At 36.0% G+C, this 25,944-nt stretch overlaps 1 protein-coding gene across 6 annotated transcripts in view; it reads right to left on the bottom strand.

Moving 5' to 3' along the window:
• Window positions 1-25,944, bottom strand: part of LOC150094189 (protein still life, isoform SIF type 1-like) — an 881,056-nt gene that overhangs the window by 348,861 nt on the left and 506,251 nt on the right. For all 6 annotated transcript variants that reach the window (XM_090412285.1, XM_090412284.1, XM_090412288.1 and 3 more), the window contains exons 14-15: window positions 15,577-15,741; window positions 9,010-9,190 (exon numbers count right to left, since the gene is read on the bottom strand). In XM_090412285.1, coding sequence (XP_090268411.1) covers window positions 9,010-9,190; window positions 15,577-15,741 — 346 coding nt within the window. The remainder of the gene's footprint in view (window positions 1-9,009; window positions 9,191-15,576; window positions 15,742-25,944) is intronic.

Here is a 25,944-nt window from a genome sequence, read left to right as displayed (position 1 = left end):
ATAGCTGACTACCCAGCATTTCCTCCAAATCAAGACAAAAAAAATACAGTTATCAACTCTGAAATAGGGAAACATGAGAAAAAAAGCCTAGAAAACCGTGAAATCTTGAGATCATTAGCCCTTTTAAAAATAACGGAATATGGACCCGACTCAATAAAGATCTACACAGATGGCTCCAAAAATCCAAATGGCAATTCTTGGAGTGGCATACTCATCTATGGCTCTCATAATATATAACTAAAAACAACTAACAGTATTGGATGCAACTCATACCATACAGAATTAATAGCCATTAACACAGCACTGCAATATTTGGACAAACAAACCCCGAAGGAGTTTATATTTTTCACAGATTCCTTAGCAGCCCTTCAAGCTATTAAGAACTGCTACACCAGCCATCAAGAAATACTTAGAGACATAGCAAAACACATAAACAAACTACATAAGGATTCTGAAATAATCTTCCAATGGATCAAAATCCATGTGGGATTAAAGGGAAATGAAACTGCAGGATGATAGTACTACATGATAAACTTACATCATTACTAACTTCCTGTCTACAATTTTCCTCCAAATAAATCTGTAACCTGTCAAAACCCCTACATTATCAGATCTTATATTTCTTTCTTCTAAGGCACTTTTTACTGTATCATTCCACCTATATCTTGGTCTTCCTCTGGGTCTTTTTCCTGCCAACCTGGCAGAGAATACTTGTTTTGCTAATCTTTCTTCGCCCATTCTGTTTAAGTGATCATACTATCTGAGATTAGCTCTGCTAACGCATTCCTGGATGTTGACAATGTCAAGTTCTTTCCTAATATCCCCATTTTTAATATGATATTGCCATTGATGCCATCTGTTCAAGCTCCCTAATCTTTTTCAGGACTCTCTTTGGTCAAGTGTTTTATTTCTAACCCAGCTCTCAGATCCATAAGTTAAAATTGGTCTGAACATTGTCATGTATACAGCTACTTTAGTATTTTGACTAATTTCTCTCTTATTCCATATAAATTTACTCAGTTGACTTCCTACCGTACCAGCTTTGTTGATTATATTGTCTATTTCCATATTTAATTTACCATCTTCACTAAAAATCATGCCTAAGTAGCTGAAATGTTTTACTTGTTCGATAGGTTCTCCATTCACAATGCAGTTGATATTTTCACTTCTGCCTATTTTCATAGTTTTTGTCTTGTTATTGCTGATCTTCTGATCAAAAGACAAAGACAATGAAAATAGGCAGAATTACTGAAAATGTCAACTGTGTTGTGAATGGAGAGCCTGTGGAACAAGTAAAACATTTCAGCTACTTAGGCACGATTTTTACTGAAGATGGTAAATTAAATATAGAAATAGACAACAGAATCAGCAAAGCTGGTACGGTGGGAAGTCAATTGAATAAATTCATATGGAATAAGAGAGAAATTAGTCTGAACACAAGCTGTATACAAGACAGTGTTCAAACCAGTTTTAACTTATGGATCTGAGAGCTGGGTCAGAAGTAAAACACTTGACCAAAGACTAGAGACCGCAGATATGAGAGTCCTGAGAAAGATTAGAGGCGTGAACAGATGGCATCAATGGCAATATCATATTAAAAATGAGGATATTAGGAAAGAACTTGACATTGTCTGCATCCAGGAATGCGTTAGCTCTGCTAACGCATTCTAGGTGGTATGGTCACCTAAACAGAATGGGCGAGGAAAGATTAGCAAAACAAGTGTTCTCTGCCAGGTTGGCAGGAAAACGACCCAGAGGAAGACCAAGATATAGGCGAATTGATACGGTACAAAGTGCCTTAGATGATAGAAATATAAGATCTGATAATGTTGGAGTCTTGACAAGTAACGGACTGATTTGGAGGAAAATTGTAGATAGGAAGTTAGTAATGATATAATTTTTTCATGTAGTACTATTATATCCTGTACACCCCTTGTGGGTACATGGCAGGAATTTGATGATGATGATGATGATTGCTGATCTTCATACCATGTCTATTACAACAGTTATTCAATTTAGTCTGGGAATCTTGCAGACTTGTAGTGGATTTATTTAGAAGTATAACATCATCCGCATAAAGCAAAGAGCTGACATTAACATCTCCAATTTTGATATCATGTTTAATACCACTTTCCTTCATAATGTGATCCATATATATAATGAATAACAGAGGGGATAATGCACATCCTTGTCTGACACCAGATTTAACATAAAACTATTTTCCTGTACCTCCTTCAATTCTAACTGCTGAATTAAAACTCAAATAAAGACTAAGTATTGCTTAATATAATACCGCATTGACACCATACAACTGTAGCGTTTTGAATAGCTTTTCTCTTGGCACCCTGTCATAAATTAATTCCTCTATAGTTAGAACATAATCATTACATCACCTTTTTATTGATGGGGCATATGATGCTCAGATTCTATTCGTCTGGAATTATTTCATTAACCAGATTTTGTTGATAAGTTGAAATAGCTACATAACTACACCACCATCTACTGTCCACCACCACTAGTATTTTCGTTATAGTTTGTGGAGACAGAGAGCTATAGAGTAGGTTCCCTCCCTGGAGGTGTCATGTAATAATAATAATAAATTCAGAACATGTTGCCTGATCCAATATATATAAAAAATGGTGTTTGACAAGGGGATGGCTTAGCTTGCTTACTGTTTAACAAAGCATTTGAAAAGGTTTTCAGAGACTCTGGCATTAATACAAGGGGAACTATTTTTTACAACTCAGTACAAATTACAGCATATGCAGATGATATTAATATTATAGGAAGGACACAAAAAGCACTAGAAGAAACTTTCATCAGTTTAGAAAAGACAGCAAAGAAGAAGAATTTGCAGATTAATCAAAAAAAAAAACAAAGTATATGCCAGTAACTAGAAAGATTTGTGATACTAATCCTTCTCAAATTGAAATTGATTCCTATAAATATGAAATTGTACATAGTTTTATATACTTGGGATCAGAAGTTAATTGTAAAAATGATATCAGTACTGAGATTCAGAGACATATTCTTTTTGCAAATAGATGCTTTTGTGGACTTAGGAAACAGCTATAGTCTCACATCTGATTTCAAGAAAAACAAAGGTAATGATGTACAAAGTACTTATAAGACCAGTGTTAACTTATGTCTCTGAAAACTGGGTATTATCAATGGTAGATGAAAGATTGCTACATCTGTTTGAAAGAAAAGTTCTCAGATATATTTTTGGAGCAGTAGAAGAGAATTGTGTGTTGAGGAAAAGATATAGCCATGAACTATACAGATTATTTAATGAGCATTATTAAGACATCAAGTACATAAAAATAAATAGATTAATTTGTGTTGGACACATTATACACATGGATAATAATAGAATAGTTAAGCTGGAAGGAAAAAAAAAACTGGAAGATTTAAATTAAGATGGGAAGATGGAGTGATGCAAGATATTAAGGTTTTAGGAATCAAAAATTGGAGGAGTTTGACATTGAATAAGGAAGGCTGTCAGAAGTTTCTAAAGAAGGCCAGGGCCCACATAGGGCTGTGAAGCCAATGATGAAGTTCCAACATATGAGGGGGGGGGCTGAAAAGTTGAAAAGGCTGAAAACACCTAACACCTAGAACAAAAATGATATTAAAACAACTGATATAAACACAAGAAAGAACATTTCCTAAAACCTTTAAGCCCCCATGTTTCATCAAACTATAATAATTTGATCTTTTTCTTTTAGCATATATAAGAAGAGTTGCTTTAATATCATTTTTGTTCTAGGTGTTTATCAGAACCTTTTAGCCCCCCCCCTCATAAATATGTGCACAAGTTCATGTGCAGAGAAGACACAATAAATAAGAAATTTTTCATTGACTATGTTAATGATGATAATGATATCTTCATGCTGATTTAGGATACAAGTGTATACAGAGGATATAAAATCAGAAGTGATCATTACTTAGTACTCAGTAGGATAAAACTGAATATCACACTGAAAAGAACATTATGTAAAAAAGTTTTAAAAGAATTAAAGTCAAGCAGCTTTTGCAGGTAAACTATAAACTCAAACTATACAAACATAATTCAAGAAAGCATGAAATGGTCTGAAGACGACCCAAACCTTGCAGTCTCAGTGACAAACTCTGAAGAAAACATTGACTGATTCAGATAGGGATGCATGTGATGAAATTGTCTGCAAGGATAAAAAGATAAGAATGCCAGTGGACACAAGAAGTTAAAGAACCAGTCCTGAAAAGAAAAAAGCATACTGAAAGTTTCAGCACATGTCCTAAAAGAGTACAGACAGAAATGTGAGAGAGCTAAACTATGTGTGAAAGTAGCTAAACAAAAGTCAAGGGAAGAGTTCGGTAAGTAGAAGGTAAATATTGGGAAGGTGGAAAAATGTTCTGGACGCTAATGAAAAAGCTTAAAATGGAGGAAAGAGTACGATAAAAGGAATCAAAGATAATAAAGGTGATATAAAAACAGAAGATAAGGATATATCAGATATCAGGAGTAATTACTTTGAAAGACTGTTAAATAAAATAAGCAGTGACAGAATCATAATAGAAAATTTTCAAGAGAATTGCAAACAGGAGTACATATCAATACTTGAGGTTCAAAGAACTATCGAAAACTTGAAATGCAGAACAGGTATTGAAGTAGGTGATATATGCAACCAGAAATGCTCAAATATGAAGGTATAAAAGTTTTGCAGTGGCTAAACTGCATAATTCAGAGGACTTGGTTAGAAGGTTGAATCCCAAATGATTAGAGGAGCTCTTATAGTTCCTCATCTATAAAAAGGGAACAAAACTGAATGTAAGAATTACAGAGGAATTTCTCTACTAAGTGTACCAGGTAAGATTTAAGCAAGCATACTTGAAAAGATGTTGAGAGAGATTGTGAAAGAGAAATTTGGAGAAAAACAAGCTGGGTTCAGGCTAAATAGAGGTTATTAGGATCAGATTTTCACTTTAGGACAAATAGTTGAGAAATTGTGGGAATATGACAAGGATCTGTACTTAAGTTTTGTAGATATAGAAAAGGCATTGACAATGAAGAAAACACTACAATTATAGGTAAATGGAACATTATACAGAGCAATACATAGTCTATATTTAAGTTGTTAGTCAGCAGTTAGAATTGAAGGAAATACAAGAAGATGGTTTGATGAAATCAGGGGTAAGACAAGGATACACATTATCTCCACTCTATTCATCACCTATATGGATCACATTATAAAAAAAAGTGGCATTAATCCTGATATTAGAATTGGCGATGTCAAACTTTGCTCTTTGCTTTATGCAGATGATGTTGTACTCCTAAACACATCCAGTGCAGTCTCCAGGATTCTCTAAATCGAATAACAGGTGCAAAAATTTTGGCATGAAAATCAGCCATAAAACAACCACACTATGAAAACTGGTAGGAATAGCAGAATGTAAATGAGATAGAAAACCTCATCTACATTCTGAATGGAAATCCTATAGAATAAGTAAAATATTTCAGCTATTTAGGCACAGTTTGTAGTGAAGATGGCAAGTTAAATCTGGAAATAGATAAAAGAATAACCAAAGCTGGTATGGTGAGCAGCTATCTGAAAAAAAGTTATAAGAATAAGAGAGAAATTAGCCAAAACACCAAACTATCAGTATGCAAGACAGCATTACAACCAGTTTTAAATTATGGATCTGAGAGCTGGGTTAGAAATAAAGCACTAGATCAGAGACCACAGATATGAAGATCCTGAGAAAAATTAACAGAGTGAACCAATGGCAGAATCATATTAAAAATGAAGATATTAGAAAGGAACTTGGCAGTATTAGTATTCAAGAATGTGTCAGCAGAGCTAATCTAAGGTGGTATGGGCACTTAAATAGAATGGGTGAGGAAAGGTTAGCAAAACAGGTGTTTTATGCCAAGATGGCAGGAAAATAGGAAGACCAAGATCTAGGTGGTTTGATTCACTCAGAAGTGCCTTAGAAGCAAAGAATGTTAGATACAACGATATTGGAGTGCTCACAAGTCATAGAGCAATTTGGAGAAAAATTGTTGATAGGAGATTAATAATAAAACTTAATCATGTAGTGCTGTTATAGTAAACTGAACACCCCTTGAGGGTACATATTAGGAAACTGATGATGACGACGACTAGCAACATGCTAATCAGGGAAACAAAATTCATCCTGAACTGTAGTTCTCTCTGCCTGCACAGTCTAGCCATCATGCTGTTTGTGATTATTGATCTTCTCCTCAGATATGCAGTTTCATACCTTGGTAACACATACAGTTGACTTTTCATAACTTTCTTACTACTCGTTCACTCTCTTTTACCCTCTCTCTTTGCTATGAGAGGAGACATAATTTTATTAGTCGTAACTGATTTATGTTTTCTGAGTTATTGTATTTATGAGTGTTTGTTTGCTTGTAAGAACTGTGCTTGTTTCTATGGTTTTAAGAGCTATTATTTTTGCTACAAGTATGTCATTGAACCAATGCATAAAACAATGACAGGTGATTTCAATATGCATGATTTCGTTCACTGCAACATTTATGTAATATATTCACTTCATTACAAAAGATTTGTGGAAGGAAAGTGAAACTGGTGAGCTATGCATGAGAATCATTGAGAGTGAGTGACATAAGTGTGGAGAGAATAAGAGGAATGATAGCAGTGAGTTGAATGATGAAAGAAAAGAAAATATAAGTGTTATTCCTGGCAAGGTTAACCATTGCAAATCAAGTGTGGGAAGTGAGTGAAGTTGCTTGCAGTACAAGTGATAGCAAAAATAGCAGAAAAAAATGCTATGGCAAGAATTTGGATGAGAAAGAAGTTGGCAGTGCATGAGAGATGGTCAAAAGATGTTTGAAGAAAGCACTATCAGACTGTATATCCAGTGGGAGGAGAATAAATGAGGCAGGAGTTTGATGAATGAATACCATCATTAAGCATGAGTTGACAAAAAAGTTGGGAGGGAATATAAAGAAAAGATGACCAGCAGCCCTTGAGATGTATAAGGCTCAGGAAAGAAATGTGACCAGTATAAGGAATGTCAAACCTAATTACGAGAAGCTAGCTGATGAGGCCAAAAGAAATCCCAAAGAGTTATTTTGCTATGTCGCAGGTAAAAGGAAGAATGACTTAAATGAGTGTTACAAGGAAGTGATAGACACAAACAAAATATTTGAATTACTGAGTGATCACTTTGCATGTGTGTACCATCTGAGCAAAGATATTCTGGTGGGAGATGCACCTTTCACTGATGGAAGAAACGAGGTGGTTGAATTGGTGGCACATCAGATATTCCAGAACCTTAATGTAAAGACGGCAGTGAGATTATATGATCAATCATTCCCTCTATTATGAGAGGGTATAAGGAAAATGGTACCTAGTCTGACCAATTTGTGTAATATGAACCTCAATTCTGGAAAGATGCCAAAGAAGTGGAAAGAGAACAAAATAGTTCTACTGCATAAAGGAAGCTCAAGAAGAGAAGCTGCAAATGATACGCCAATCAGTATCTTAAGAGTGGTAGTTAAAGGTATTGGAGGAGTTGGTAAAAAGACTAAATTCAAGACTTAATGGAGAGGAATATGATACTTTACAGGGAATAACATGGTTTTCGTGAAGGGTGAGTCTTGCCTTACTAATCTGCTTACTTTTTATAATAAAGTGTCGAATGAGTTGGATAAATAAAATGGCTATTCAGTGATATAACTGGACTTTGCAAAGGTGTTCAACAGGATTCTATATGGAACTCTGTTGTATAAATTGGAACAAATGAGAATATGAAACTGGTGATTTGAATAAAACAGTTGTTGATGGACAGATAACAATGAGTGGTGCATGAGGGAAGGGTAGAACCTGGGTGACTAGTAGTGTGCCATAGGGCTAAGTAGTTTGTCCTCTGCTATTTAATTTGTATATGAATGATACGGGAAATGTTTAAAGTGAAATATTCAATTGTTTGCTGATGATGTAGAGATCCTGCAGGATGTCTTATATAGATTGCCAGTATGCTCAAAGGATAATGCCTCCAGATTAACAAGGCCAAGTGTTGTAAGGTGATGCATTTTGGGATGACGAGATCACAAGCTATATACTGTATTGATGGGGATGAACTGCAGGAATATGAGGCCTGAGTTATGGAGAAAGTGTGGATATATTGCAAAGGTAGCCAAAACAGCTCATCCATCTATGTGATTGTTGAAAAAACATACTAACAAGCAGAGACAGAGAGCTTATTATTCCTCTTATGAAACTTTAATAAAGCCACATCTGGACTATTGTACTGGTATCTGATTGTGTGAATTTCATGGGAATGAGCAACTTGTGGAGAGGATCAAGAAGTAAGTGACCAAAATTGTGGCAGTTCTATGGAATGCTTCCTCTGAGGACAGATTGAACATCTGTGAAAGAGAGAGGACATGAAAGGGGCATATACAATTTTAAAGGATAGACACTCAACACTTTTTTTCAGCAGAAAAAAGGTCACCCCTGGAAACTGTACAAGAGTGTGTAGCAAAGATGCTAGGATTAGATTTTTTACTTGGAGAGTGGCCAAACCAAAGGTGGCTATGAATGAGTTCAAGAAGAAGTATGATATGTATTGTGTAAACAACAGTTAGAGTGGTCTCCCACAATGAATCTTTAACATCATGGAGATGCCCAAGTAATAACAATAATTTGATATGAGATAAGCAGGTGAAATCATTCTGCACATGGTAGGTAGACAAAGAGCAAAAGTTTATATCTGGAAGTTATAAAGTTTAGTTAGCAAGTGAAAGGAGAAGTGATTAATTGGTAGTAGGAGTAGTAGTGAGTGTAACATCTGTGAATAAATATTTAAGGAGAGAAATGATAAATAGTACTGGCAGGGATGAGTTGGCCTCACATAATAAGCTGTTAAATCACAAGGAGTTCACATATGTAATAATAATAGCTTCCTAGTACTATTAGTTTAAATATGAAAATATCTTTTAAAGTATTATTTGACATTTAAAACTGAGCACTCAACCTTGATGATGGGCTAGACTGCTTTCTTCTACACGGCTCACATATACACAAAGCTCATCTTGATGTTCAGCATTTTCTATAAGCTCTGCTTCAACACTGAAACCAAACAACTGATCTAGAGTATGACGAGAGAGTTCTACCTGATAGAGGACCTTGGCACAAATCTCAATTACTTCATAAGTCTGAAAGAGATGTATATCAGAGAGGTATAAGAACAATCATGAAAAATTAATTTGGCTTTTTTGCTAATATTTTATTTTGAATAAGGTGCAGTAATATGATTATTTCCTTTTTGAATCTAGAGAATTATTTAATGAATAGATAGTTTATAAAATTAGAGGCTGAAACACACATATAAAATAAGAGGTGAAAAATTCTGCAATTGTCTGTGAGAAAATAAATAAATAAACAATTTAGCAGCCAGGCTATGAAAAAAATAATTTTCTATGTTCCATAAAATCCATAAAACACTATTTTTAAATATTGTACAAAAACATCCATTTTTCTTGGCTACCACATATCAGTGATAAACCATGAGGCACAACAAGGCATGCATGCACACACACATAAAACAAATGGTTGTACTTGCATAAAAGGTATAAATAGCTGTATGTGTAGTGAAGATATTACCATAAGCTGATAGTTACAGTCACTCATGAATAAGTATGATCTTCCAAAATTTGATTCCTGGCGAATTCAGAGATGGCTGATCAGGTGAATGTGTGAATGGCATGATTATCCAACAAAGGTGAGAAGGATATCTGCAGATACCTCTGCTAATGCGGGAATGTTGGTGCACCTCAACATAGCTTAAAGATCTAATTCCAGTGGCTACAGGAATTAAGGGAGCTGAAGATTATAGTTTGCTGCAACTTTCTTTCAATTCTGCCCATTGCAATATACAACATTTTCTTTTGTGTTGAGGTATTCATGGACTGAGCTTAGTCTGGAACTTCTCACTGGAACCTGCCTTTGGGAGGCCCAACTTGGGTTAAGATCCAAAGCATCAATTATGGTCAGTAGTTTTGCCAGCCCTTAACTCCGGCAATAATAAAGTAGCAATGGATATAATTATGAACTGTTGTAACCACTTATATTTTCTACACAGGAAGATTTTTTTTTTTGTAAATCTAAATGTTGCTTTGAGAAAGGGGAAGGCAAGAAATGCAAATAAAAATTTGCATGTGTGTTCAAATTATCAATAAATTGACTGAAAATGAAATTATTTTATACACAAGTGATGAATGCAAAGGTTAAACTGGAGTACATTTTATTTTACAAACTGGAGTAACTGAGATGAGACCTCCACGTAGCCTTTAAAGGAATGCAGAGAACCAACCAGGGCTTCTGACCTAATGTCCAATCCTCACCTTCTCGTGGTGCACCCTATTGGGTATCTACTTGGATAGTGAACGAACGAGGATGGGCTGGCAATTTGGGATTTAGCTGACCAAATTGTATTCTTATTGGTTAAACCAAAATAAAAAATGATGGTACGACATGATAAAATTTCATGCCGGCTGGGGCATCGACTGGTTAAACAAGGCCCCCGTTGTTTTTGCCAGGGGAACCAGGGCGAACAGCGAAAAGTCAGCTACTGGAACAAATCTGAAAACAAACCCCAACTCAACATCACCAGAGTTAAAGATCGGTACTATCAACATAAGAAGCCTGAATGGCAAAGAAATAGAGCTAGCTGAGGAATTAGATAAGTACCAGATTGACATAATAGGGGTGACTGAAACAAAAAAGACACAAAAAACTGAAACAAACTGGTGAGATCTTTCTGAGCAATAAATACAAAATATTATATTCAGGCAATGACAATCAAGGAAAAGAAGGAGTAGCCATAGTATTCAACACAAAATACGAGGCTAATCTTCTTGAATGGCAATCACTCTCAAGTAGAGTAATGTGGGCAAATATGAGAATGGGGAACTGGACAATGAGCCTTATTTGTGCCTATGGTCCCACAGAAGATTCTACTAAGGTAAAAATGGAGGAATTTTTTGAGGCTTTAGAAAAAGCAACTGACACAATGAAAAATGAAAAGTTGGTCCTTGCTGGGGATCTAAATAGCAGAGTAGGAAATGATTGTGAGACATACAAAAATATTTTGGGAAAATTTGGAGAAAAGAGCAAAGCTAATAATAATGGAAAATATCTGTTGGATTTCTGCTCAGGACATGGCCTGGTTATTACTAACACCATGTTCCAACATAAAAATGTGCACAAATTCACATGGAGATAAGAGGCAAGGAATAAGAAAAGTCTCATTGACTATGTTATTGTTGATTGTGATGTTTTCTCCCTAGTCCAGGACACCAGAGTGTACAGAGGATTTGAAATTGGAAGTGATGACTATTTAGTCTTGAGCAGGATAAAATTGAATTTCATATTGAAAAGAATAGCATGTAAGAAAGTTTTAAAGCAAATAAAAGTTGAGCAGCTCTCAGATGTGAACTGTAGACTAAAATACACAAAGATTATTGAAGAAAAAATGAAAGAGTTTGAGAACAGGAATCAAACCTCAGAGATTCAGTGGCAAACTCTGAAGAAAACATTGATTGATTCTGTCAGAGAGGCATGGGGTGAGGTTGTCTGCAAGGATAAAACAATCAGAACTCCATGGTGGACACAGGAAGTTAAAGAGGCAGTGAAGGAAAAGAAGAAAGCACATCAAAAGTTCCTATCAAGTAAGTCAGTTTGTGCTCTTAGAAAATACAAAGACAAATGTAAGAAAACTACACACTGTGTAAAACTAGCTAAACAACAGTCATAGGAGGACTTTGGCAAGAATATAGAAAATAAATATCAAGATGGCGGCAAAATATTCTGGAGGTTGTTGAAGAAGCTTAGGAATGGAGGAACGAGTGCTGTAAAAGGAGTTAGAGATGATAAAGGTGACATGAAAACGGGAGAAAAAGATATCCTTGAAGTATGGAGTAATTACTTTGAAACACTGCTAAATGAAACAAGCAGTGATGACAGCACAGTGGTAAAAAACACTGACCAGGCATACAGTCAGCAATACATATCCATACTTGAAATAGCCATCAAAGGCTTGAAATGTGGAAAGGCAGCAGGAGTAGATGATATTCGACCAGAAATGCTGAAGTATGGTGGTATAAGAGTCTTACAGTGGCTGTACTGCATAGTTCATAAAGCCTGGACAGGGGGACGAATTCCCGACTATAGCTCTCATAGTACCCATATATAAAAAGGGAAATAAAACTGAATGTGAGAATTACAGAGGCATTACCCTACTGAGTGTTCCTGGCAAGATCTATGCAAGTATACTTGAGAAACGGTTGAGAAGAATTGTGGAAGAAAAGCTTGGTGAAGAACAAGCTGGATTCAGGCCAAATAGAGAGCTGTCAGGATCAGATCTTCACTTTACGACAAATAGTCGAGAAAGCATGGGAATATAACAGAGATCTTTATTTAAGTTTTGTCGATTTGGAAAAGGCATATGACAAGGTGCCAAGAGAGAAGCTATTTAATATGCTACAGTTATATGGTGTCAATGGGGCATTATATCAAGCAATACTTAGTCTTTATTTGAGTTGTAAGTCAGCAGTTAGAATTGAAGGAAGTATAGGAAGATGGTTTAATGTTAAATCTGGTGTGAGACAAGGATGTACATTATCCCCTCTGTTATTCATTATCTATATGGATTACATTATGAAGGAAAGTGGTATTAAACATGATATCAAAATTGGAGATGTTAATGTCAGCTCTTTGCTTTATGCAGATGATGTTATACTTCTAAATAAATCCACTACAAGTCTGCAAGATTCTCTGACTAAATTGAATAGCTGTTGTAATAGATATGGTATGAAGGTCAGCAATAAAAAAACAAAGACAATGAAAATAGGCAAAATCATTGAAAATGTCAACTGTGTTGTGAACGGAGAACCTGTGGAACAAGTAAAACATTTCAGCTATTTAGGCACGATTTTTACTGTAGATGGTAAATTAAATATAGAAATAGACAACAGAATCAGTAAAGCTGGTATGGTGGGAAGTCAATTGAATAAATTCATATGGAATAAGAGAGAAATTAGTCGGAACACTAAATTAGCTGTATACAAGACAGTGTTCAAACCAGTTTTAACTTATGGATCTGAGAGCTGGGTCAGAAGTAAAACACTTGACCAAAGACTAGAGACCGCAGATATGAGAGTCCTGAGAAAGATTAATGGCGTGAACAGATGGCATCAATGGCAGTATCATAATAAAAATGAGGATATTAGGAAAGAACTTGACATTGTCAACATCCAGGAATGCGTTAGCAGAGCTAACCTCAGATGGTATGGTCACTTAAACAGAATGGGCGAAGAAAGATTAGCAAAACAAGTGTTCTCTGCCAGGTTGGCAACAAAACGACCCAGAGGAAGACCAAGATATAGGTGGATTGATACGGTACAAAGTGCCTAAGACGATAGAAATATAAGATCTGATAATGTTGGAGTCTTGACAAGTAACAGACTGATTTGAGGAAAATTGTAGATAGGAAGTTGGTAATGATGTAATTTTTTCATGTAGTACTATCATATCCTCTACACTCCTTGAGAGTACATGGTAGGAATTTGATGATGATGATGATGTTCTATTCATGTATAAATTAAAGTTGTATTGGTGAGCAGTGGCTCTTGTTTTAATGATTTTTGGAGGAGAGTAGATGAATAATAGTGAGAAGAGCACTGTCCATGAAAGAATCTGTAGATGAGGCAGAAGGTAAAAACTGAACATCTGTAAGAGAAGGACTGAAGTGGGTATGAGAGAGGAATCATTAATTAGCCAGATTGACCTGGATAGAATCAAGCAATCTTAGAGAGGATTTTAGTGCACTATATGGAACCATTATAGTGTTAGGTGTGAAGTAGCTTGTGCAAAAAAGTACACCAAGTTTATTGGTGGCTGCAGAAGCTAGTTGAAATGTGGTTATGTCAGGAAAGATCAGAGCTGAAGGTCACTACAAGTAGAGAAATCTGATCATGTTTGGATATCTCAGTATTACTGAAGGTAAGGGGGGGGGGGAGAGTGAGCTCTTTCTTGCAAGAGATCAGACAGGACCGAGTTTTCATGAATGAAAAGGAGGAATGGAGTGTATTGTCATTGGCAAAGCTATGGATAGGATTGGAAATCTGAGAGAGAAGGAAGAGAGTGGGTGAAAGGAATAGAATCCTGGGGTATTAATGTATTGATGGGGGAAATCTGAGGAGAGTAAACTGTCCACCATGACACATAGTGGTGGACAGTGAATGTCATGGTGGACCTCCATTATACCTTGTGTTGCTTAGCCTACTAAAGTGAAGGACCTGTGATGCTACATTTAACATCTAACTCTCCTGTTTACAGCAGACCTTAACAGACCTCTAGGTAAGGGGGGGGGGGGTGAGAGTGAGCTCTTCCTTGCAAGAGATCAGACAGGACTGAGTTTTCGTGAATGAAAAGGAGGAATGGAGTGTATTGTCATTGGCAAAGCTATGGATAGGATTGGAAATCTGAGAGAGAAGGAAGAGAGTGGGTGAAAGGAATAGAACCCTGGGGTACTAATGTATTGATGGGGGAAATCTGAGGAGAGTAAACTGTCCACCATGACACATAGTGGTGGACAGTGAATGTCATGGTGGACCTCCATTATACCTTGTGTTGCTTAGCCTACTAAAGTAAAGAACCTGTGATGCTACATTTAACATCGTGTGCTAACTCTCCTGTTTACAGCAGACCTAAACAGACCTCTAGGTTGTCCAGATCTCAGCAAACCTGCATCCAGCCAACCTAAACATTTTAGTTTCACTGATTCTCACTGAACAATATTTCCTGAAGATGTCTAACTGCAAATCCATTCAAATGCAAGATGTCCACCATAAATTGAGGTTGAGCTTCTTCAACCTCACTTCCATTGTGTTGGAATGGAGGTAACCATTCCTCCTGCACAATGTGCACATGACTCATTCACAATCATTGCTCTCTGTCTCAGCTCATCTCTATCATATCGAGGCAACAGACTCACAACTTTTACTTTCTCACTCTTCTTTTTTGCATGCACCAACAATTCTGTCATATCTTCTCGAATACCACACTTGCCATCTGCTAAATCAGTATTAGCTTAATTAAGTATCTCTTTCACCTTCACTCTCTGCATTCTTAAAGCATCTCTATCATCATTAATCTTAGCCGCAATTTTGTCAAACTCCTCAAGCACTCCTCTTTTCAATGAATCACCATACAAACTCTGATCCTTATTCTCAAGCTTTAGCTCTTTCATACTCTGCTTTCTCTCCCCTTCTTTTACTTCTGTATCAATACCATCCACTAAGCATTTCTCCAACCACTTAATCTCAAATTTTGTTCTGCAGAAAACTCATATAAGTGTACCATCTGTTCATTCTCTTAATTTTACACCTCTTCATTTGTACTCAATATCGCTTGTAACACAACCTTGACAATCCCATTATCATGCATTTTGTTTTTCAGCTCACTGCTATCATTCTTCTTCTTCTTACTCTCTTCAATAGGAGAAATCAGAAATCAATAATAAGAGATATCAGAATCTTACCAAGTTATCTAGTAACTCAATACGAGGTGGGACATAATATTCTTCAGCATCTTTTCTCTTTTTTGTCCTCAAGAAGTGATCATTTGGTGAAAGTTGTTTTTTACTACAAGCACCCCATAATACTTCTTCAACTGTCATACTGTCTCTTGCAGTGATAGTTACTATCTGTAAATATATAATAAAATATAAATTAGACATTAAAAGTTTATTTTTTTGAAAAAAATTCACAAGAAATAGGTTTGATACATTTTATAGAAATGAAAATAATATAAGGAATATCAAAAATATAAAAAAATGCAATCTCTCTATATAAGTGTGTTTGTGAGCATAGATTAAATTATGCTTAGAATAGATTATAAAAAATACTATGTTTATGCATATTATTCTTAACACCAGAAATCCATGTAGTTACAAGATTTACTGCAGGAGATGTGCATTATCACAGACAAAGCTCATCAAACTGTGCTTCGTACTTGTCTCTATTCACCACACACTTGGGCAATGCATTTCACTTGCCAGCCATCTCTCTGTGCAAAGAACCTACTCCTTAATCTCTTGCTTACACCCTTCTACAGTTTCCAAGGTGTTTCCCATTTTATGAAAACTTTTCTCCACATCAACCCCTTACAAACTGATATGTCTCAATATCATATCTTCTCTCCTCTTCCTATTCAAAAGGCTAGAAGGCACTCTCCTCAATTTTTTTCATACCCCACATTCCAAAGACCATAAACCACATTACTCCATCTTCTCTAGACTATTTCTAATATATCCTTTCCCCTTTGAAAACTAGGTGACCAAATCTGTGCACAATAATCCATAAGAGGCCTGATCAGAGCTGTATACAATGGAACCATAACCTCTTATTTCTGCATATCAAGGGACTCTACATCATTACATAAGCCAACATAATGACTTCACAATCAGTGCAATGTGACCCCTAACCTTCAGGAGTTCCTCATATTATAATACCGTTCACCACCACTCCAAGATCTCTCATCTCTTCTACCTTCTTAACTTTCCCCACCAAGCATCTACTTTTCATTCTGTCCTTGACTACCAAATTTCAGAATGTTACTCTTTGCAACACTGAACTGATGATTCCACTCACTTGTCCACTCATACGATCTATTCAAATCATGCAGGGACACAACATCTAGATAACTTCTCATTCTTCTCCCCACTTTTGCATCCTCTGCAAGCAGCTCCACATCTCCACTTAATCCCATCCCAATATTATTAGCATACAAGTCAAACAACAATAGCCCAAAACACTTAAGGTACACTACTAGTGACTATTTTTTTTTATCAAATATGGGGTATTCATACTCAATCTGCTGATACCTGTATGACATCAAATTACTTACCAAATTCACTAATCCAAACCATTCCAATTTATTACCAACATGTCATGAGGCTATCTATCAAAAGCCTTTACAAAATATAACTATACCATGGCATGCAAATTCCCTTATCCAATGCATTCCTCATATTATAATAAAAAGTAAATTGGTGAGAACATGACTTTCTTTTAACAAATCTACACTGACTAACATAAAAAATACTGCTGCTAGTTATCAACATCCACTTCTCTACCCTAGCTGTCACCAGCCTCTTCAACACCTTAATCCTAACTTCACAAAACATATATAATTTGTAGCTTCAGTCTTATCACCATTTTTGTGATGCATCTCCTCATATTTCTGATATAAAGTTTATTTCCTATTTTATTTTTCTTTCTTGCTTAACTTCTAAATTCATAAATGGGAAAGTAGCAAGAATAAGTGAAATTATGAAAACAGACTATTTCAGAGACAATGCAGTTTTATAAAATAAAATAAAAGACAATAAAAGCCTATAGCAAATAAACACTGCATGGGCAAGAGTCAAGAGCAAAGTAATCTACTGATATTCTTTATGAAGAGCTGGAGAGTTGAAGTCTTGGAAATACTTGAAGGGGAAGGCTGCTCTAGACCCAAGGTAGATGGAATTGAAGAGAATGGGAGTAGCAGGTTTGGCGAGTCAACAGTCAAATTGTAAAAGGATGGTGGTTAGCTGTTCTTCACATTTCCTATCATTCTGCTCAAGCTGTAGGCTTAGAAGAAATGAGGCATGATGGATGCCAGTTCTCCTGAATAGTGTCAACAGAAATATCAATAGACAAGACAATGTAGAAACTATCTATGAGGCAGTGACTGAAGAGTCTGTGAGAGAATGGTCTTCAATCAGCCAAACAGCCTTCTTCTGAAGCATACCTGTCTGATTACAAGAATTCTTAGAGGGTTTAGATGCACTACCCTAGTGTGAAAACAGTATTCCAATGTTAGGCAGATTCAGAATTCATACAGAGCAAGTAGATGGACAGATGAAAACTAACATCTTTAGTTAAAATGGTGTCAATTTTTTTTGGAAGTGAAGGCTGCTATAGAAGTGATGTCTTTGTGACAAGAAAGGCTCAGAGTAAGAGTCAGTCAGTCTGATGAGAGAAATCCAATCTAGACTATTAAGTTGAGAATTATCAAAGGTAAGGAGAGAAAAACTTAGGTGTTTTTTGCCAGAAAAACAATGTTTTGCAAGCAATTAGGAGATTTTTTGTAGATGATTGCAAAGCAATCATCTACAAAAAATTGCACAGTGCAAGGTTTGTTGTATGAGTAGAATGCTATCATAGCAAAACATTATGAGGTCAGTGAAAGAAAATGCTGTTTATGTATAAAATGTGGATGAAACAGCACTGGAAACACTTCCATGAGATCTATGGTGAAGTATCAACTAATCTAATCAAATGACCACAAATATCAATTCTGACAAACAGCAAAGGTAAAGGGAGAAAGATAAAATAGAACATCTCCTTGCCTACCTCATACTCTTCTGGTCATGTGCCATGGAAAAGTCCAGATAAATTTGAGTTATTACACTAATATCTATTGTAATAGCTCAGATTTCTCCAGACTTTTCCATAGCACTTGAAAATATCAAGGCATTTGGAACTAAGGACTTCTCAGCAAATTGCCAAGGAGCCCTCAGTGCCTTAATCCCCTTTGTAATTTCCTGTCAGGTCGTTCACTGTGTATATATAAGGGTAACAAGTTTACAGTGGGGCTTAAACTTGCTACCCTTATCCGCTCCACTAAAGACCAGCTCCCTCCTCTTTCAGTGCCTGGTGTACATATAGAGTACCTTGTTCCTGTAAACTTGCCTACTTCGAACAGACAGGTCAGCATCCATCCAGTTAGAAGAACACAGTTCTTACATCTGCAAACACGACTATGGTTAATCTGGCCTTGCAGACCATGTTTTGGATACATCCCACAGGATCTCCTGGGAAAAAACTACCATGCTCTACCATAGTAAATTCAAAAAAGAAAGACTATTCTTTGAATCTGCACTCATGAATCAACCTAATTTAAACAAATACAGTTGCATTACACTTCCCAAAATTTGGGAAACTTTAATCATCAGAGATCCCTCTTTACATCCCAGGCCACCTGCAAATGTCCATAGAGGGCGCACCAACTAGATAGGACTTTAGTTTCACTTTGTTTTGTATTTGCGTGTGTTGTTACAAAAAGTTTTTGTAATCCCTGAAGATGTCTCTGTGATGGAGATGAAATATTGGAAGTATTAAAATTAGTTTTAATCCTTTCTCAGTGCTGTTAATATTCCATTAAACCTCTACCATAGACTGCTTTATTGACTTAACAGCGGCTTACGATACAGTTTAGAGGGAGGGGCTCATATGTAAATTTCTTAAGGTCATCCCATGTAAAAAACTGGGTCATCTCCTAAACAACTTACTGTGTGATCAATACTTCAGGGTAGTCTCCGGAGGAAGCATCAGTAAACAGAGAGTGCTTAAGAATTGATTACCTCAGGGCTCGGTGCTCGTACCACTGCTTTTTAGTCTTTACATCGCAGATATTCCTGAAACAGCCAGCAGGAAGTTTGCTTATGCAGATGATCTAGCTTTGGCAATCAGCGACAAGTCTATAAAAAGAACTGAAGAAATATTGACAAATGATCTGTCGGCTTTATGGCAGTTCAATAAAAAATGGAGATTAACACCAAATTCTGATAAAACCGAATGTTCTTGCTTTCACCTCAATAATAGACTTGCAAATCAAAAACCAGAGATATATGCTGATGGAACATTAATTTCATTTAATCCAATACCTAGATATCTGAGAATAACTCTGGATAGAACTCTGTCATACAAACAGTATATGATTAATATCACTGCTAAAGTTCGCATCAAAAATAACATAGTTCAGAAACTCTGTGGTACTATATGGGGCTCAATTGCCACAACTCTGTGGTGCCCTGCCATGGTGCTCCTGTCTGGCTCAATAGTTACCATGTCAATAAACTAGATGCTCAACTTAACTCCACTCTGCGTTTAATAACAGGTTGCATTAGGAGTACACCCTTACAATTTCTCCCCACTCTGAGCCAGATTGCTCCTCTGGAACTGTGATGACAGGAAGCCTTGCTTCGTGAATATAAAAGAATTTTAAATAACCAAAACCTCCCAATACATGAATTTATTCCAGATGTTTTATCTAATAGACTAAAATCCAGAAGACCTGCCATAAAAACCGCCCGTAATCTTCTTAGCCAGAATGACAGTATGGTGAGTAGGTGGGATGTGGTCCCAAGCATTATCACGTGAAGTTCGTAATTACATAAACATCTTCCAAAAACCATCTGGACTTGACCTGCCCAGGAATATATGGACGATGGCTAACAGGATTCGTACAGGCCATGGTGTATGTGGAGACTCACTTTCAAAGTGGGGTAAGATACCAAATCCTCACTGTCCCTGTGGAGCCGAGATCCAAACCATTTGCCAGATAGTACAGGAATGTGAGCTGACGGCATATCCAGGTGACTGTAAGGATATCTTTGACCTATCCCCAGAGGCGATCAACTGGATTAAACCTATATGTTAAAATATGATTAATCTTCTGTCTGATGCTTGTCATAAATTTCATATTTATATTTGCCTGAATGTAGATGTTTTACTTTCTTTTATTCATATTATCATATGTGTATCTTATCTATATTCATGTGAATTTTATCTTATGTCTTTTAACCATGTGTACAAGCCATACAATAAATAAATAAATTGTATTGTATATTAGTATACTATTTGTGTGCAGGTCTAGAATCTTTCAACCCATACTATAATCACACAAACTTTGAAAACTTTTTTTTTTCTTTACTAAAAAAATTCATAGTTAGTGACAATGTGAAAAATATATCATCAATTATATATTTTTGAAGACAAAATACTAACAACTTGGTGGCACTGGCAGCAAGTTTATGCATTAGGCCAATGGCAGTTTATACATAACTGACTGTGTATACATATGGTAACCTATATAATATAAGATATATAATATAAGAGCTGTAGCTCTTATATTTTATATATATATATATATGATAAAACTGCATACTATAATTTGAAATTTAGAATAAAGTGATTTTATGATTTAAAAATAAACGCATAAAGAAAATATACTGAGGTCAGGCCCGGTTGGTGGCATGTGCGAAGTGTGCAATATACACAGGCGGCACAAAAGAAAAGGCACCTAAAAGATGTCAAAAAATATAAGATAAGAGTTTAAATGAACAACGAATGGTACATATAATTATGAATGTACATCGTCTTCCGTTCGGGCTCCTTCAGATCTTCCCGGAAACAAGCAAATAAATTCTGAAATTGTATCCTGGACCCGATTATATCACTGTAATTTTTGATTAAAATTTATGAAAATATACCTAAAATAGTTCTTTATTTTTTGATGTATCAAAAATCAACTTATGATTAATTGTTGAGTTCCGTAAGGGCCGTATCCTAATTTTAATCGGATCGGATGCATGTGGTCCGGCCATAAAAGTCGGCTTACTACTGATAACTCATTCTTCTCGATATTTGAGCCTGTTATATAAAGTGGGCTGTTAGGGAGGCATCAGCGACACAAAATAATTGGCAAATCGGATTTATAACAACAACCTTGAAGAACTCTTTGCAAATTCACTGATTGCATTGAGAATACTATTGACTTTGCCTGTTTCAGTTTATAAGGGGGAGAGAGAGAACATTTTCTAAATTACAATTAATAAAGAACTACCTGCGATCAAGCATCAGTCAAGAAAAACTAAATGGTTTGGCACTAATTTCAATAGAAAATAATATTGCTCAGTCTATCAACATTGATAGATACTGCGGCAGGATTTCGCTAAAATGAGAGCCAGACGAGTCCCTTTTAGAAAGATTAATGTAAAGAATATTTGAATAAATCTCTTAACTTTATATTACTATTTTATATTATTTTGAAAATTTATATAACTTGAAAAAATTTGTATAAGCAGGACTAATCCGTAGGTAACATTATACTGTAAAGCAGTTTTCATTTGTTTTTCATTTCCTCTTCATTTTATTCACACTTTATTCAAAAAAAAACTTTTTTGGAAAGGTGCCGAACATTAATCGCACACACAAGAAAAATACTATGCACTGATCCTGACTGAGGTGCATGCATTACTTCGGATTCCTCTCTAGGAGTGATATGCATTGTGTTTTTCAGGGACATCTGGAGGCTTTTATTTGCATGCTTTAAGATGTGCTAAAAAAACTGCTCAGAAGAATGTGGTTAGGGTGGAGCTAAAGGATTTAGACAGTGGAACAGTCATATCTGTCTTATTACCTTTAGATGTTTTTTCTTAATTACTATGTACTTAGCATAAGCAGTATTTCTGCAGACTGGTACTGTGGTAAGCTTTTGATTGGCCTCCTAGTATGTGATTTACTGCTCTCTTTTTATTTTCTAGATTTCCTTCTCACCTCTTTCTATTTCTGGCACGATCTTTGAATAGGATGGATGTTCTCTCACAGTTGACATATTTTGTTTTTTTGCAGAACATTCCTTGTTTCATAATGTTATTGTACACTGCAAGGTGGATTTTAAAACATTTCCATAAATTTGGAATATGTATAATCTAAGGCAAATTTAATTACCAGAATAAGATAGAAGTTCATATAAAGTAAATAACTTTTAATTAAATTGTACTTGCCAAGAAATTATATTCTTGTTTAATCCTTCATCCAAATGTAAGCAAACAGAGTTTCCATGTGAAGCATCTTTACAACTGTGAATTGTGAATCAACTGCCTCAGTATTCCATACTGCAAAGCACACTTCTTTTTAGACATGTATTTCTAACCTAGACAAGTTTCAACCTTTATTGAGGTCTCATCAGCAGGAGAAAGATCCAGAAAGATACCAATAATGCACAGCAATATACACATCCAAAGGAAGTGTGTTTTGTATTATGAGATACTGAGGCAACTGATATAAAGTCAACAGCTTTTGTATACAAGTAGGCATCATGAAGATATAGTTCACATGCAAAATTTGTTTGCTTATACCTGGGTGAAGGATTAAACAGCATAATTCCTTGGCAAGTATAATTTACTTTGTAATCAAGTGAAAAAAATTTCAATAATTTCTAATTATTATGTTAATATTTCTAACTGGGCAGTTAGTTCATATGAATTTATATTCAGAGCTTCAAACCTTCAACAGAGCTAAGCTACAGATGAATGACCACTGTCACGTAAGCAATAACTGCATTCAAAAATAAAGGCTGACCCAGACAGTATCAATGCAACAGTGAGCTTTTGACATTATCATTGCATGATGATGGAGTAGGAGATATGCCAGACCACTGAGCTAATTAATTCTGGTCATCTTACTTCCAGAAAAAAGAGCTACAGAGGAAAGGGGAAGAAACTAGTAGAGTGGTGCATATACACCATCTGTTTTAAATGCCCACGGACCTGACCTCATTGGATAAACATAGCAGCAGAGCACTAGATTCCACTGATAGTGGTCTGAAGAACAGAATTTAAATAGATTACGTAAGAAGCAGAAATATAAAATAATAAATTTAGTTTAATCCTTTATCCAAGTGTGTGCAAACAAAGTTTGCACCTGAAAGTATCTTCAGGACTGGGGTAAGGTGGTACAACACCGGACGACTCCTTGCAAAGGTGGAGCAAGCTACCAACACTCCTATCTCAGTATCTCCCATAATGCAAAACACATCTCCTTGCAGATATGTATAATGTTATGCATTAAGGGAAGGGCCACTACCCAGACTAGTTTCGACCTTTATTGAGGTCTCTTCAGTGAGAGCCAGGCCCAAGTGGAGATAACAAGGCAGAAGCATTAGCAAGGTCATCTCCTCCTATAGGAACTGCCAAACGGTGTGCCACCTTTTTATTAAATTACTCTGGATTTAGAGAAAGATGTTGAAAGTTTGTTTTTCACTTGGTCAGACTATAATAAATTTAGTTTAATCCTTTATCCAAGTGTGCGAAAACAAAGTTTGCGCCTGAAAGTATCTTCAGGACTGGGGTAAAGTACTTTACCCCAGTCCTGAAGATACTTTCAGGCGCAAACTTTGTTTTCGCACACTTGGATAAAGGATTAAACTAAATTTATTATAGTCTGACCAAGTGAAAAACAAACTTTCGAAATATAAAATGTGGAAAGAATATTACGTGCATAGAGAAATAATATAAAGTACAAGTAGAAAGAGCTCAAATGTGCTTGAAATTTAAGAAATATTTGGAGATGGCAATGATGAACAGTATAACTCAAGTTAGAAGAATAAAAGGAGTGAAAGTGAATCCTTTCCTTTAGTGTTACATGGTGATCAGCATTCATTTTAGACAAATTATGGACTCTACAACCATGTTATATGCTAAGTTTGCTAAAGAGATCTAAAGTCTCTTTAGCATACTGTGTGAAATGTAATATAGCCTGTCTCTGTCCACATATATATATATATGTGTGTGTGTGTGTGTGTGTGTGTGTGTGTGTGTATACTCCAGATGATGACCTTAATATGAAGGTTGAAACATCGAGAAATTAAAATTATTATTTCTAACACGGCTGTAGAGTCCATAATTTGTCTAAAATGAGTGGAAGTGAAATTAATAAACAAGTTAAATAATCAGCAGTTGCAGAAGAAGTGATTATGGAAAAAATATAAAAGAAAGATGTTAAGCTGGCCTGGTAGTATGCCAGCCTGTTTGGCTATGTGTTTAGTATATCCACTCTCCAACTAACAGGATGTACATTCAAATTCTGCCATGAGCAAGTATGGATGTTTGTGACTGTCTTTAGGTGGCAGATGAATTTCCCAGCTCAATGTTAGACAAATCCCCCCCCCCCCACACACACACAATCTGGAGGCCTGAAACATCTTAAAGACAAGTACCATTTGGTCTCTCGAGCAGGGTTCCTAGAATATGAAAAATAAAAAATATAAAAAAGATATAAAATTAATAACAATGGGGGAGGGGAGGAAATCCTAACATACCCATGATACTAATGCACTATAAGTTAGTTTATGAAATCACATTTAAAAAAAAGCATGACAATATAAAGTACAAGTCTGGAAAAGCGATCCATTTAGTAAGAGTTGCATTCTAGAATGCAGAGGTAATCATGCTACTGATTATGCAGAGGTAATCATGCTACTGTATTGGAACTGTTCTTCAAGAGTTTCGTGAAATTTGGGACTTGAGGAATGATAGTCAACACTGACACAATGACCTGAAGTTCAGAGGATACAATTGCTAGTGTTGCAAAATGTACATACTGCATATCATAGCACACTGATAAGTAATAGATGAAGAAATAGTTGAGCAGCTATATAAAGCACTGGCAAGAGTACAATTATGACCACAATACTAAGAGTATTGTGGTCAAATTTGAATACCCAGTTTCCAATGTGATATGGAAACTTTGGAAAGAAGTCCACAGATAAACAACTAAGGCACAATCCGAATTCTGGAATATTAATATGGTGGGAGGTTGAGAGAATGTAAATTTCAGAATTTAGTGGATGGGCAGAAAAGAGATCATGTGATGCAGTGTTTAAGTTAGGTGAGGGATTTTACTGGATTGATACAGAATAGATTATACATGAAGTGGAAGGTGAAAGGAGGAGAATGAGAGACTATCCCAGAAGTCATTATTATTATTATTATTATTCAGGCCTCCATGGAGTCAAAAGACTCATCGTGGGAGGTCCTTCCTAAGAACATAAAGTCTGTCAAGACTCATCGAGGGGAGGTTCCCCCTAAGAAACACGGTCTATCATACCACTTCTTAAACTCATTGACCATTCTCGCCCTCACCACTCTATCAGGCAATGAATTCCACGGCTCAACCACCCTCCATGCAAAGAAACCACTCCTCACCCTCTTGCTCACAGTTTCCTTTCATAACCTCCAGGGATGGCCTCTTGTCATCACTCCTTCCTGCTGTTCAACCAATGAAAGAACTCCCCA

The sequence above is a fragment of the Typopeltis vanoorti genome, chromosome 22 (assembly GCF_054136105.1).
Source record: "Typopeltis vanoorti isolate ZY-2024b chromosome 22, IOZ_Tvanoo_1.0, whole genome shotgun sequence".
In the NCBI taxonomy this organism is placed as follows: Eukaryota; Metazoa; Arthropoda; class Arachnida; order Uropygi; family Thelyphonidae; genus Typopeltis; species Typopeltis vanoorti.
This window is presented reverse-complemented; position numbering and strand designations above follow the sequence as displayed.